At 35.2% G+C, this 15383-nt stretch overlaps 1 protein-coding gene across 2 annotated transcripts; it reads left to right on the forward strand.

The window, feature by feature from the left end:
• The first annotated feature begins 4582 nt into the window (after positions 1–4582).
• Positions 4583–11990, forward strand: LOC140792607 (uncharacterized). Of its 2 annotated transcripts, XM_073143698.1 has the most exons (6): positions 4603–4855; positions 4959–5036; positions 6726–7690; positions 8700–8975; positions 9201–9292; positions 10755–11990. In XM_073143698.1, exons 3-6 carry the CDS (start codon positions 6752–6754, stop codon positions 11638–11640), a joined length of 2193 nt encoding a protein of 730 aa, XP_072999799.1. In that variant the 5' UTR covers positions 4603–4855; positions 4959–5036; positions 6726–6751; the 3' UTR covers positions 11641–11990. The 2 variants fall into 2 exon arrangements, with proteins under 2 accessions (XP_072999800.1, XP_072999799.1); XM_073143699.1 differs by having other exon boundaries at positions 4583–5036; positions 8703–8975.
• The last annotated feature ends 3393 nt before the right edge of the window (positions 11991–15383 follow it).

The following is a 15383-nucleotide window of genomic DNA, read 5'->3' on the forward strand; positions in this document are numbered from 1 at the left end:
TAACATAAAATTTTTAAAATTAAAATATTTTAATCTGATCAAAGTGAAGCCCAAATAGTTGGGCTAGGCTATTGGCGCACAGTCCACACAACTAAGCAATTCAGGTTGGACGCATCCTAAGTCCAACCACCTAGCTCACACAAACCTAACTTGGGTTTGAATAGAGTCACACCATTCACTTCTCCTTGGAAGGAAGGGGACAAAAAGGTAAAATAAAGTGCAGCCAGCAACTCTGCCTCAGATGGTCCAAACCAGCAACGCCAAACCACTCCTCACTATCAAGACAACCCACACGAGATGGTGAGAGGCCGGCCGAGGTGATTGATGGCGATTGAGCACTACTTTGTTGCCGGCTATCATAGAGATCACTCTTTGAATAATCTGAGCCAGGAGAACTCTAATTAATAATATCAATGCACCCCTCATGAGTAGTGCAACTCATCAAAAGGTCGAACGCAGCCAAGATCGATGATGGCAGTCCCTATGAGGGGCTCCATGGCGTAGCCTCCCTTGAGGCTTCTAGAATCCATAAAGAGCATAAATGGCACAAGGCCGGCAACAAACCGCTTCAATGAAGCAGAAGATACAAAATAATAATAACATGTTATTAGCGTTATAAAGATAAAATTAACTTCGAGGGTGTAAAGAGGCCTAATCGGTTATTTGCAAGGTAATATTGGTTTCCTTTGGCAGCACTCCGATAATGAGATCAATGCGATGAAGAGGACACTAAGATTTTATAGGGTAAGATAGCAAATTGGCCGAGGATATCATGATTTCCCTTTCCCCTAGCATAACTATTACAAGGGACCAATCTTTATTTTTTATTAAGATATTACTGTTTTTGTACTAGTTCTCGAGCCTAAGAGAAGCCATCTTCTAATGTATACATATATATAGGAGATCTCGATCTCTTGGTCTTTTGATGCCTAATCATCTGATCTAATACGATTAGAATGGTTTTCTCTTTTATAAAATTAGTTATAAATGAAGCAAACTCCTATGGATAAAAATCCAACCCTACAACTCTAGAAGGTTTAGTCAATTGAATGCTCGACATAAACCTAATCAATATAAGATGCTTTTTTATTTATTTATTTTTAGAATCAATATAAAATGTTGTTTTGAATAATTGAATGGGTCAATTCTAGTAAACTTAACAAACAATACTTTAGTTTTTCCAAATAAGCATTTCTCTTTGCCTACTTTGTAAATGACATTTTAAATATTGGATAATGGATGAAAGACACGCACAGTTTGTGCGCAAACACACAAATTATGGAGTTATTTTTCCTAAACTAAGGTCACCTTAGAAATTTAAAAACCTATATGGGCCACACCCAAACTTAACATTTGAATATGTTTTTTTTAACAAGTAGCATACTATAATCACCAAAAAAAATTATCAACTTAACTAAAGCTCCATAAATAAGAAAGAATCTTTATACAGGGAATATTTGCCATAAAATAAAATAAAGCAAATCCTCATTTTTTGAGGTCCTTTTTCATATGGATGCTCATTTGGCTCTTTGGACTCATCCTCAAATCCAAAAGTGAAAAAAAGAAAAGAAAAAACAATGCAAAGTTCCCACATAATATTATTCTATTCCTCTTTTCATTCTTGAGACCTCATGAAGAGCTACTTCCACTTGGATTCTACCTTTTGCCCTAAGCTCCATACAAATAGGACAAAGATCAACACACTGTCAATCTGTCATAGTGGATGAACTGGATTTGAATAGTTATATTCCTGGAATAAATCCTCAACTAATTTCTAACTCAATTGTCCTCTGACCCATTACTGCCAAAACCAATGTGGCTTCTTGTCACTCTCCACTGCTTAAACTGAAAGAATCTCCCTTTTTTTAATCAAGGCAACAACCCAAAGTCCAGGGGGGGGGATTACAAGTTTTGTATTCTTAATTTTATTTTTCTGTGTGTCAGAAAATACCAAGGTTGGTGAGCATCCAAATCTTTCTTTCTTTCTTTCTTTCTTATATCCCTTTGTCCATTTTGGCCAATAGGTTAGAAGGGTAGATTGATTGCTGCATCTTAATGCATCCAATGGCATTAGAGCAGGATGCTATTTTGGAAGCAATTGCTTACCCAAATGAATATTTCCAAAAGTTAGAAATTTAATTAGGGCACATTGGGGTTGTTGGGTAGGCCCAAATCTTTAAATTTATTATCATTCGCACTTTACTATAATAATTAAAAATATTCTAACATTAATTTTTTAGTTGAATTAACTATAGATGTAAAATGATCTTATTACCCCATCTCTCATTTTTTTTGTATGTCAAGCTTGTAAAATTCAATTGATATTAATGGGGTTATCCGCCTGCCTACCGGCAATAATATTTAAAAATAAAAATTACAAAGCATTAAAGCATTACTCTTTCTCATACATTTGATCAATTAAGATTGTAATAATAATTTTGCTATTAAATGGCATTTGATTGCTGAGGGGATGATTATAAAGCCAACCACTGTTCTACATTGAAGGCATTTATGCACATAGCATGTGGCTTGTTGCAAGACAAGGATATTTTGCAAGGTAGTTGTTGGAATCTCAATTTATATTTGTTACCCTTTCCATTTGATATTTGCCAATGAAAGCTATTTAATTGATGAGTTTGATATCTCTAATCCTCCACTTAAGAGTGATGCCACTAACTTAGATCATTTTTATTTAAGGGCATCATTACAAGGGAGCTTATCTATTTTGGGCTTATCTAGTCTTAACAAAGAAATGTAGGGGTATTTTTAGTCATTAAAAGGTTATTTTGTCAATAGTATTCTTTGCTCTTTAAATATTATTTTCCTTATTATAATAGATCTTGTGTAAAGGCAACAACCATAATGATTAGGGATCCCTATCAATTGGTCTAAGGAGTTATGGATAAAACTAAATTTAAAAAAAAAGTATATGTTTAAAAATTTGTAAAATATATATGTGAAATCTATAAAATAATTAAAAATTTCTTACATAATTAAAGCAAAAAAAATATTTTATTAAATTAATACGAGCAAAAAACCTCAGCGGGTTCGAGTCGGATCGATTGCATTTATTATATTTATAGCCCTGGCAAAACCCTAGCTCATTAAAAAAAAATATTTTTCCTTGATTGATGTAAGGCTGTTTATACCTAGGTATAAAAACTCCCATTCTGTTATTATTATTATTATTATGAATATGATTATTATTAATTATTAATTATTAGTATTAATTTTTGGAACTTCCAATTTGATTCCAAACCCTAGACAAGCTTTCTTCCCCAATGGGCAATGGCAATGGCAATGGCAATGGCAGCATCCACATGCACTCCACCATTCCCGCATCCCAACTCAGTGGATATTTCTCCTTTACTTAATTCCGAGGAGGTCCCTTTACCTTCCGGTGGACACAGCCCCAAATCCACCGCCCAATGTTTACAAACAACACTACCCCCCCAGAAAAGTGCACGCTTCTCTATATAACACATGCGGTAACCTCACCGCCTCTAATATGACCATGTGGCCGCCGACATCCCCATCACATGCACATTAAACTAAACATAAATTAATAACACTATAAAATATATTAGGAATAATTATATTTAATCCCTAAATTATCACTGTTATCCATATAAACCCAATTTTTTTAAGATCAAAATTTTTAGAGAATATATGTAAAAAATAATAATAGTTCAAAAAGGCTAAGTATAACTAAACCTCAATCTTACTACATTAATTTTTAACTCATTATACTAAGTAACAACTAAAAAAAGAACATCACACCAACCCTATTTATTATCACTTAGCTTATACTATACCCTGTAATTGATCACTATGATTAATTCAAATCAACATGCATCTCCTACTCTATCTTTGTTTTTCATCCATTTTTGCTATTAAACATTCAAAATAATTATACCCATTTGTTGACTGTATTTGTGTGGATGTGAGCATGGAAGTTGGGCAATCCTCTTCACCAATAATTAAGAACTTGCAATGTAAGGTCTGTCTCTATTCTATATTGGTGTATCTTATGAATTATTAGGACAATTATTGCAAAGGTATGCAAATAATTTAACCATTGGCCATATAAATTAAGTAATAAAACAATAATATATATATTACAATTTAGGTAATAGATTAATGAAACAAATAGTGTGCTTTATTTTCCAAAGGTGCAATGGATATATAATTAAAATTTTAACATGAGAATGTAGAAGAGTTGGTAGGTTAGATAACTTTTTTGAGGTCATAGATTTCGCTCCAATTTTAAATAATATTATAGAGAAATTATTTAATAACTTGGTGGATTGACTCTATTCGATTAATGGCTCAATAGTGAAATTAGCCTCGATGAGCAGCCCGACGACACATAAATGAGAAGAAATAACACAATTATTATCATTATCCATAACACAACAATTAGCTTAACTAAATAATAATAATAATAATAATAATAATAATAAAAGAGCACAAGAAACACATTTTGCTGCCATGTTCTGAATGTTGGGTGTAAAATTACATTTAAGCCCTTTTGGGTGGGCTCTGGGAACCTCTTTATCTCCTTTCTAAAGAGATAGAGAGAGAGAGTGTGTGTGTGTCGGATATCGTTTGCGTGTGTCAGGTCTTCCGTTACAGCTCTGGTCATCAATCACTGTAACCAAGAGAGAAATAGCTCTAGAGAGAGAGAGAGAGTGGAGAGAGAGAGAGGGAGGGAGGTGTCGTTTGTTCTATCTTTAATGGCTACTGTGTATGTTTCTTTAGTTCGTGGTTCGGGGATGGGATCGAGCATAAACTCACCCAGATCCATAAATCTTTTTAATTGCTCGGTTATATCACGGGAATAATAAAGGGATTGGTATTTCTTCTCTCTCTCCCTCTCTCCTTGTTCTAGTAATCGCTTCCCCACGGATTAAGGTGGCGCTCTTGTCTCATCTCATCTCATCTTCTCTGGAGAATAGTGGATTGATCGATTCGCCATTTGGGGATTGGGAAAGGTGGCTCCTTTTGTTGGGTTCTGATTAGTCGAAGGTTTACAGGTTGGTAGTTTCTTATCAATCTTTTGTCTTTTTTTTCCTCTTACACAGTCTTGGGTTGGTAAAATGATCAAATGTCGGATCTTTATTGTTGTACTTCGACCGATTTTTTTATATTTATAATCTGGGTTTGGTGAGTTATGGGCGTGCTAGTTTCTTGTGAAATTGGTTTAAAGTTGGATCTTTTATTCGTTTTTGGATGTGCTCTAAGCTTTTACAATTGTTATTCCTTTTTCTTTGTCTAATCCGATTCAGATTTCTAAATCCTACCTTTATTTTGCAGCAGTGATTGGGATATTCCCAGTCCTGTGCAAATTTCTCAGTTGTTTGGCAATGGTCATAGGTTCTCTTCACTTCCATACCCTCTGTTAGTTTTGTTAGTCTTTATCAAATTTCATATGATTTTGTGATGGGCGTATCTATTTTATTTTCTGGAGATGATGTAATCGAGGTTACTATCAAGGACGAACTCTCTACTTTGGTTCCAAAAGAAAGAGTTATTTAACCAAATAAAGCAAGAGTTATATGGGATTCCAGGGAAGTCTTGAACTTTGGAACTTTTGCGTGTGACCTTACTTTTGAAGCTTATCATGATAAACTTTATTCTTCTTTTAATTGTATAGGTTCGATTAGTTGTTTCTTTAAGAAATGGGCATTTGTAAATTTTGATGGATCACGGAATCTTTTTTTTTTTTTTTTGGGTGCTTGCTATCTAATTTTTGTGAGATATTTCTGTTCTTTAAGGTATCAAACATATACACTTTATGATTATTATAATAGGTAAAGGGTGTGGTTAACTATTTCAGTAGAATGCAGAAGGTTTTCTTCTAATTAACCAGGACAGATCAATTTCTAAATATTGTGTTGTAGGGAAACATTTCTGTAGATGAAGTCAACACTGTAGTGTTCATTCTTGAAACCCCATTAGATCTGCAACTTACTTTAAATTCATCGAGACTCCTACAATTGTACTTGTTCCCTTTACGAAGCTGAAACTAATTGTATATATAAAGCTACCTCCATCCTATTGATGATGGGTTCAATGTAGATATTTAGTTGCTTTTATTCTGCGATAACAGGCGTAATTCCTTTGATATCAGAGATCATCTATTAGCTTTGCTGGATTACTTCTTCCCCTTCTTAATTGAGCCATGATGCCATTTCTGACCTGAGAGAGTATAATTCCATTTGGTATTAGTTTTCTTTATCTTTCAAAAGCATCGTTTCTGTCTAGCTAATTATATGCTAAGATATTTATAGTGTTGATCCATTTATCAGAAATTGCACTTGTTTAATCATATGAAGACCCTGAATTTTTCCTTTCCTATGTTGAATTTTTCTCCGAGACTCCAAAAACTTTTGGGTAGGTTGTTGTTATTTGCTGTTGTTATTGTTATTTCTGTCCCTCTAAATTGATTAAGTATCTGGATCATCCTCAAAGCTCTCAATGATAAGTTTTATCTTGATTTGTCGGACAATTGGATTATTCCTATAAAAGTTTCTTTAGAAATTACAGTTCCAATTGGCAGTACATTATACACTCAAAATAGGCATCTTGCTCCGTTATATCCAAGTTGCCAAATGCTAACCAGAAACTATACGACTTAATAAATGAAATAGCATCTGTGACTTCTGTATTGATTCTCAATTATCTGCTGATATCATTTTGAAATCCTCCCCCCATTTGTACAGAGTAATGCACTCTAGAAGTGGCACAAATGGCTTCACTGGTACCTGGCGTCCTTCTCAAGCTTCTGCAGCACATGAACACAGATGTTAAGGTTGCCGGTGAGCACCGTTCATCTCTTCTTCAGGTTGTCAGCATTGTTCCTGCTCTTGCCGGTAGTGATCTCTTTGCCAACCAAGGATACTACCTTAAGGTGTCTGACTCCTCCCACGCCACATATGTCTCTTTACCTGATGAGCATAATGACCTTATCCTTAGTGACAAGATCCAACTGGGGCAGTTCATTCATGTAGACCGATTTGAGGCAGCCACACCTGTGCCCATACTTAGGGGAGTTAGGCCAGTCCCTGGCCGTCATCCCTGTGTTGGTAACCCTGAGGATCTTGTAGCTGCCAGTTCCTTGGGTTTTCTCAATACTAAGAAGTCAAAGCTGTCCAATGGCTCAAAAAATGATCATGGTCCATCATCAAAGAAAGAGAAGAGCAATGTGGATAAACCAAATGGATCTATGAAAACCAACTCAATTGAAAAGAAAAAAACATTACTTTGCAGGTCAAATTCTTTTACATCAAAACAAACATCAGTTGGAAAAGCAGATAAGGAGATTGTCGGAAGAACAAATTCAATCAACTCAAGGTTTCCGTCATCCCCAACTAGTGTTTACTCTTTGCCAGCATCATTTGAGAGGTTCTCCAATGAGATGAATCAGCAAGCTGGAGTGAAAGGTTTAAAGAAGCAAGCATCTTCAAAGGCGAATTTGTTGGAGAAGGCGGCATCTGTTTTGAAGGTCGCTACAGCTGGGAGGAAGTCAACTACTGGAAACCTGGTAGGAAATTTGGTGCCAGGCATTGAATTAGGACCCAAAGCCTTAAGAAAAAGCTGGGAGGGGAATATGGATATAAAAGGAAGGGGTAATTCTAATGCAAAGTCAGCCAAAGTTCAAAAACATTCAGAGACTAGGAGTTCTTCTGTAAGTTGATTAAGTTTCTTGAGTATTTCATATTAGATAGTGTAGTTTGAATTACTTTTCTTGTCTATGCTATTGATTTGGTCAAGCTAGGAAAGTAGTTAAGTTTTTGGGCCTATCAGAATTTTATGAAGTGTTATTGTTTTCAATCATAGAATTAGAAAGAACTGTATTAATATCTGGGGTTTGTGCTAGACTGCTAGATTAATTTTTGACCTTCTTGTTGAATCGTATCAGACAAGAAAATGAATAATGATATCTGATTCCAGATGTTTTGTTTATAATATCTTTTGAATTGCATTTTAGATCAGCACAGAGTTTCGTTTTCCTACTAAGGCAATAGAAAAGAAAAAAGCATGTTATTCTTTCCTCGTTATTGCAGAAAATGCCCAAGATTTAACAAGAAAAGCAACATTAATTTTGTCCCTCCGTACACCTTTTCCTCTGAGATTATAGGATTCCACTTTAGGAATTATAACTTAATGTTCTAAAAGGTAGTCGCCGAATGTGCACGGTCAATGAATATGCAATAGGTAGATGCACATGTGGGCATGAATCCATTTCATATTCACAAGAAAATGCACACGCCAAAACTTACGAGTTATGAAATCCTAGTTAATACAAAATATTAGAATGAAATACATGACATGGATTTTCATGTATAGATGATGAGATATTATTTATGAAGAGATTTTAGTCGCAAAAATGAACCATATCTCAAAGAAGTATACATGGGCTCAATGGTGGTCCATTCTACAGTGCTGCATATGCAGATGCAGACTACATATTAGAACAATGTCAAGAGGCTAATTTTGAGATTTTTGAAAACTATAGTCATAATCTTTTCGATTAATTTTGCAAGGATGTAGTCTTCCTACATTATTCCATTTTTTGAATTGTAGTCCTAAAGAGATGAAAGAACTTACCATCGTCTTTGCTCTCTTTCATGGTTAATTTTGACTTGAATTGGTATTTCAGGACATTGAACTTGGTCTTTGATTGTTTAACCTAGCAGGCTTCTCAAGGAAAGCCACCAACAGATGAGAAGTTGTCACATAAGGAGAATAACAAGGTTCAAAGCCATTTAAAGAAAAGCACTGCAAATGCATCTTCAGATGATTCTGATAAATCTATGAAAAGACAGTCTCCTATTGTAAGGAAGACCTCTGATGCTGCAAACAATCCAAATTTCGCTAACCTAGTTAAGATTGTTCCTTCTAGCAAAAGATTGACGGATGCTAGCATATCATGGGCAGCCCTTCCATTGTCTCTGACAAAGTTAGGAAAGGTATGATTAGTACAACTATGTTATATGACCAGTAAGGGTTTTCAAGGACCATGAGACAATCGTCTTGGCACCTTCGGCTCTCCATGCTTTCTGTTTATTTGCTATAATTAGCATTCGCTTACTGTATAATAATCCTGTATATTTGCATCAAAACCATTGTTAGAATATGAGGAAGAAGAGCGTTCCAGCAACTTGTTCTGATGTCTCTAATGTTTATACTGTTAGGAGCTGCTAAAATACAGGGATGCAGCACAGGCGGCTGCCATTGAAGCCATTCAAGAAGCTTCTGCTGCAGAGAACTTGATCCGATGTTTAAGGTACATTTTGTTGCAATCTAATTTTTTGTACCTTTTCACCTATTAACTGATATACAATGCTCTTAGGCAGAGCTGCTTATTTCTTCAATTGCACCAAGTATTAAAGAAAAGTAGTTCCTTAGTGGTTACCCATATAATAACAACTCAAATCTGAGTTTTTCTCCAAACTAGCCCTCCCTATTATTTTCTTTTACAGATCTAGTACTGTTTAAAACTTAAATATAAAATTATATGAGTTGAAAAATTGCTGACTGGATAGCGATTTCTCCATATAAATAGTTTTCTGGTTCAACGACTTTCAAATAAATTGCTGATTGAAATTTTTTTTCCCATACTTATAATATTTTTTTAGCTGTTTTTAAATTTGTCAACAAATTTTCAATTTACCTAATCTTGTATTTAAGTTTCAAGATAAATTCTAAACTCACTTAAAATTTGTCTCCTTGTCAGTCATTCTCTCTTGCCTTCTCTCCTTACCAATCAAGTCTGCTACTGTTGATTAGGGTGACAACTCGTACAGCATATATACTATGAGTGATGTTTAGCATTTTCTGTTTACGTACTGAGACAATTACATTTTAAGGTTGCTGGACAACATCAATTAACAGTGATTAAACTCTAGTTGGTCGATAAGTTGTACATAGTACAAACTATTTGTCTATTCTGCTAGTTTTGACGGACTAACAGAAGTTTATTAGCAACTTGCGATGCTTGTGATGTTTTGGAATATGTCATAGAGTATGTCATCTGTTCCTGTTGAAGTGAATAGAAAAGACACTACCAGAGGCAGGGTAGGGATTGACCATCAACAAGAAGGTTCAGGACTCTATCAAATTAAAACCAACAGTTGAACTGTTTATTTTCCCTTCTTTTGCTCTTTTAAACACTGGAACATATAGAGATTGTTCCCTTGTTGATCTGTACTTAAATGATGAATATTAAACCATTTTATAGCCTCATTTTTTCCTCTTGATAACATCAATTAATGCTGCAAAATTTGCTGGTATTGGGTTATTATTCCCTGGTGGTTTGATAGTCACAGATCCATTTTAGAGTTTGAATAATAAGTATTCTCAGCAGTCATTCTTGGGAAAGTTAAAAGAGTCACAATCGAGTTAAAACTATGTGAATAAAGAGAACAGAAGAAGAGTTTAAGAGTCATTATATCATATACCTTACTAGAGCTTGCTTGATGATTGAAACATGTTGCTTTAGCTTTAGTGTACCTCTGGGTGACATACAACTTGAGTAGAAATGCAATCAATGTCTTATTTCTCTTTCTTTTTATTTATTTTTATTTTTATTTTCATGCTTGCATTTTGTTTTAGATAGTGTAAAGAAGTAGATTTTAGCAATTACTAGGAAACGTATTAACTAGAAATTATTAGGAAAATACTAATTCCCTTTTCTTTTTTTGGTTGCATATTTTATTATTTAACTAAGTTTTTATATTTGGTGACAGTACCTACGCGGAGGTAAGCAGCACCGCGGAGGAGGATAACCCGCAGCCTGCCGTGGAACAATTCCTCGCCCTCCACACCTCCCTTTCCCACGCCTCCCTCGTCACCGACTCGCTCGCCAAGATGACGGCCAAGTCGGCGGTAACCTCACCGGAAGCATCCCAATGCGGCGGTGAACCGATCCCAGATGAAGCCATCAAAATATCCGGTGATCGCCGCCGGCGTGCAGGCGCGTGGGTCGCGGCAGCACTCTCGACCGATCTCTCCGCATTTTCCTTCTACTCGTCCAAGTCTTCTCCTCCCTCCACCACCTTAGTCATCGACGACCCCTCGAAGGCAAGGTCGACTTCCAAGGCGGCGGTGGCTCCGACGTCATCGCAAGCTAGGTTGCGAGCGGCTCCTTCCTCGCCGGCACCGGCGAGGGGGAAGGGAAGGGGGTCCGCGGCAGCGTCCGCTGCTGCTCCATCGCCGGCACCGGAGTGGGAGAGAGGGGCAGGGGTCGAGGAGGGATCGGAGCTGGCGAGGGTTTTGGGCGAGGATGCGAGGCGGTGGTTCCTAGGTTTCGTCGAGCGGTTCCTCGACGCTGACGTGGCGGCCTCTGAGCCGTCGGATCGGGATCGGGTGGCTGGAATGCTATCGCAGCTGAAGAGGGTAAATGACTGGCTCGAGGGGATCGGTCCGCAAGGGGAAGGAGATGAGGCGGCTGAGGACGGCGAAGGCGCCGCCGCCGCCGCCGTGCCGCCAGAGACGATCGAGCGGCTGAGGAAGAAGATATACGAGTATCTACTGGCCCACGTGGATTCCGCCGCCGTCGCCCTCGGCGGCGGAGGGGCGCCGCCACCTGCGGCAGCGACAGGTAGCGGGGAGAGAAAAGGAAAGAAGGGATGACGTGTTGGGATGGCAGTGGCCGCAGGTACGCTGCGATCATGTTTGGTGGTTGGCGTCCCATCCCTCTATTCTAGTGCTCGGAAGAATTAGGGGGATTTGGCGAAGCAAATCATCATCCAATTAACCTCATCAAAGTTTGGTTGTCGATAGCTAACAGATTGGATTTGGGGTGATGATTGTTGATCACTTGAGAGAGAAGTTTAACTACTTTTTACAACAAAAATGAAAGGCTTAAATTTAAATACTAAGCATATTTTCCTTTTCCTTTTCCTTTTCCTTTTCCTTTTTTTTTTTGTGATTGATACTTGTGAACTGTATTCCAAAAGGATAATACATTAACTTTGTTATCATCTTGTTTTTCCTTCCTTTGTTACTTGTTCATGTATTCCAGTGATTTTGGCAGCTAATTTGGTTTATAGGGATTAGACTGATTTGAATGTAAACAGAGGATCATCCTTGATTCAATCCTTGTTATCTAAATCTAATCAACTAAATTCATCGTATGTTTTACCCTATTTATCTAAGTTGCCAATTTATTTTAATTACGATGAATGATGAATATTTTTCATTTGCAAGAGGCGATCATCGGGCGAGCTGGTTTGGGTTCATATCGAGCCGACTAGGCTTAAATATTTATTCACGATTTGGCTCACTAATTATTTAAGTCGGGCTAGAATACTATAACAGAATTAGCGTAATGAACCTCTCTTTTTTTAATTTAATTTTTCAAAACTTATGAGAAATATAGATACTCATGAGTTATTCCAAAGTAAATTTATGTAAGAGAGTTACTACTTAGACAAATCAAGGAACTCAGACATATATGGACAAGATTATTTACGTAGAAAAAGTCCTTTCAAACAAATGTAAAATATCATGTATGTTTCTCATAGATCAAAACTAGTGCACTATTAAATATAGATACAATATATGTTTATAACCAATCCCACCACTCGATATTGTTTTTGTTCACTAGGTCCCATCGAGAACTGCTACTAGTGCACTAGATCGCTAACTCCTCAAATTGGTTTTGAAAGTGTAAAACATAAAATAAAATAAAATACTTAAGAGAAAGAAATATAGTTTACTTTTTTGATGAGATTTTAAGAAGAAATTCTAAATTCCTCCTTAATCTTCTCTTTTTTTATTCTTCTCTCTCTCTCGCTTCAACTTTCTTTCATTTAGTCTTTGACCACGACTGCTAGTGCGTTAGCATGATAAGTGCCGACCAATACAGTCATCCTTGAGAGAAAGTAAAGTACATGCCTATTTAAATAATCTTCATCAAGTAGCACACGTCGTAGATGTTTAAGAACTTTAAAATAGAATGAGATGGCTCTCATATTCAAGCTCTTTCTTGTATGTATCCATATGGAATGGTATATGAGGATATGGATATGAGTTGGAGAATAATATTCACAAATCATTAAGTTTATAATATTATAAAAAATAACAATGCAAAAGACTTTTTTTATACTTTTATATCTAATCTAGTTTAACCATAATTTTATTTATTGTCTATAGATTTCAGTAATTATATCACAAGTTCTTATACATTTAAAAACTAAATACAAATACATCTGATATCCAATCTATTATCTATAGTTATACTTAGCTGATACGATAATTAAGTTCACTATCCATTCACTGTTCTATATTAGAAGAAAATTTTGGATTCTGATACAATTTACCACTGTTTTTATCTATATCCGATGTGTTTTCACCTCTATCCATAATTAACTAAGACTCAAGAGTGCATCCAGTTGAGACTTCTCTCACCAATAACTAGGTGTATGTGATACATTAATATTTACATCAATATATAAAATACTTGATATGTACTAGATCACCATTTCTTCTATAGCAAGTTTTTAATTATATAACATCAGGTAATAATTAATCTTAAAAGCTCATAAATTTGATTATAGCCATAGTTTGTTTATTAAAAAAAATGGCTCACTCTAGAAAACAAATGTTAAATTAGAGAACTAGACTTTTTTCTATTAGAATGTTCAAATTTGCAAGCATACAATAAGTATGAATTGTAACCTAAGAGGATTTATGTTCACGGGAAGCATTGAAATAACGAAGATTTATATTTAACACTGTGCCTTTTCACCTATTTGTCATTCATACCTTATGGTTTTAATAAAAAATCATTTACAAATCCAATCATCTATTTTACCAAAATATGTGTAGAAAATATTTTAGATTAGACTAACATTAATATTATTTGAACAAATTAGAATACTCCACCCCCTCACCTTCTTCTTTCTTCTAGGGCACAATGAATTTCTTCTCTCTAACCTCAAATCTCCAAGAGGGGCAATTTGGATCCAATCAAAATTAAAGTAAGTTTTTCTACTCTAGTCTCTTAGCTTGGTTAAGATTTTTAAGTATAATTTTTTGGTAATATTTTTTTTGTATAGTAAAAGTCAACCTTGACATTTAATTAAATATAGGTTATAAACCACAAATAGGTGAAAACTACATTGCTAAAATACAAATTTTCCAAGAAATAAAGATCATATTTTTCTATTTTTATCTATATATTTTTGACTAAATTTTGTTCAATAGTAGTCAAAATTTTTTGACCCAGGGAGTTATATAGATGCAGCATTCCTTCTTGGACTAATATTTCAGTCAAATTTTTTTTTTAATCTCTTTCTCTATCTGTACTAAAAAAACAATCTTACATGGATATAAAACTTAGAACTATACCAAAGATAGATATAAGACCAAAAGAATATTACAGCATCAACACTAATTTCTTCTATTCAAGTTGTGATCACCTTAGACAAGCTTGAAGAAATTGACTATTTGGCCTTTGACCATTTATTGCAGCTTTATTAAGCCAGCAGTATTATGATCTAATGAGCAAATTAAACAGATAGAAATGATCATTTTCCTTTCTCTTTCTAATTACTTTACTGCAAGATATCTACAAAATGAGGCATAGGAAGGTTGCAAATTATGTACTTAAAACACATTTAGCTTATTTCTAAGATCCACTAAACTATAATCAAGTAAACTTTTCATTTCATACCCTAACCTTATGTTACAAATGGACCCAAAATAGTTTTTTTTCCCATCATTTAAGCCCAATACATTTGAAACAAATGAGATGTCCATGTCATTGCTGTCGCTTTTCCTTCAAGAAAAATTTGAAGTAAATTGATGGGTTCTTGTATCAAAAGATAAGCTATGGAACGATCTAGATTTATTACATGAATCAGTCCGTACAACCGTGAAAAAATATTTTTCAAATATTCTCTTATAGTCATAAAATTACGAAACTAAATGGATTAGATCTATAACTCCATGATCTACAACTTTTGTATTTATGCCCTTTACAGATTCGAACTGCAACGGGAACGAAAACATGGAATAACGTGGGTGATGGTGGTGATGAGGGGTAGAGTGGATATTAGGATTATGGATGGGTATAGAGATGAAGGTGGATTATAAATGTGATTAAGGAATATAGATGAAAGGAAAACTAAATTAAACAGCTCTAATAAATCCTAACAAATCAACAACTAAGTTAAAACCCTAATAAACCAACTAAACTTGTCTTACTTATCTTCTCGGATTAACTCTTCATTTTGTCATAGATTCTAAATCTAGAGAAGTTATGAATATCAAAGTTGTAGATCTAGAGGTTAGCGAATATTTTTTCAAAATTGTGCAGAGCTGGATTTAGCTAATTAAATAAAATCCTAATCTACTAAGACTCTAACTAA

Source organism: Typha latifolia, chromosome 7 (assembly GCF_019914945.1).
Source record: "Typha latifolia isolate L0001 chromosome 7, TyphaL0001v2, whole genome shotgun sequence".
Lineage (NCBI taxonomy): Eukaryota > Viridiplantae > Streptophyta > Magnoliopsida > Poales > Typhaceae > Typha > Typha latifolia.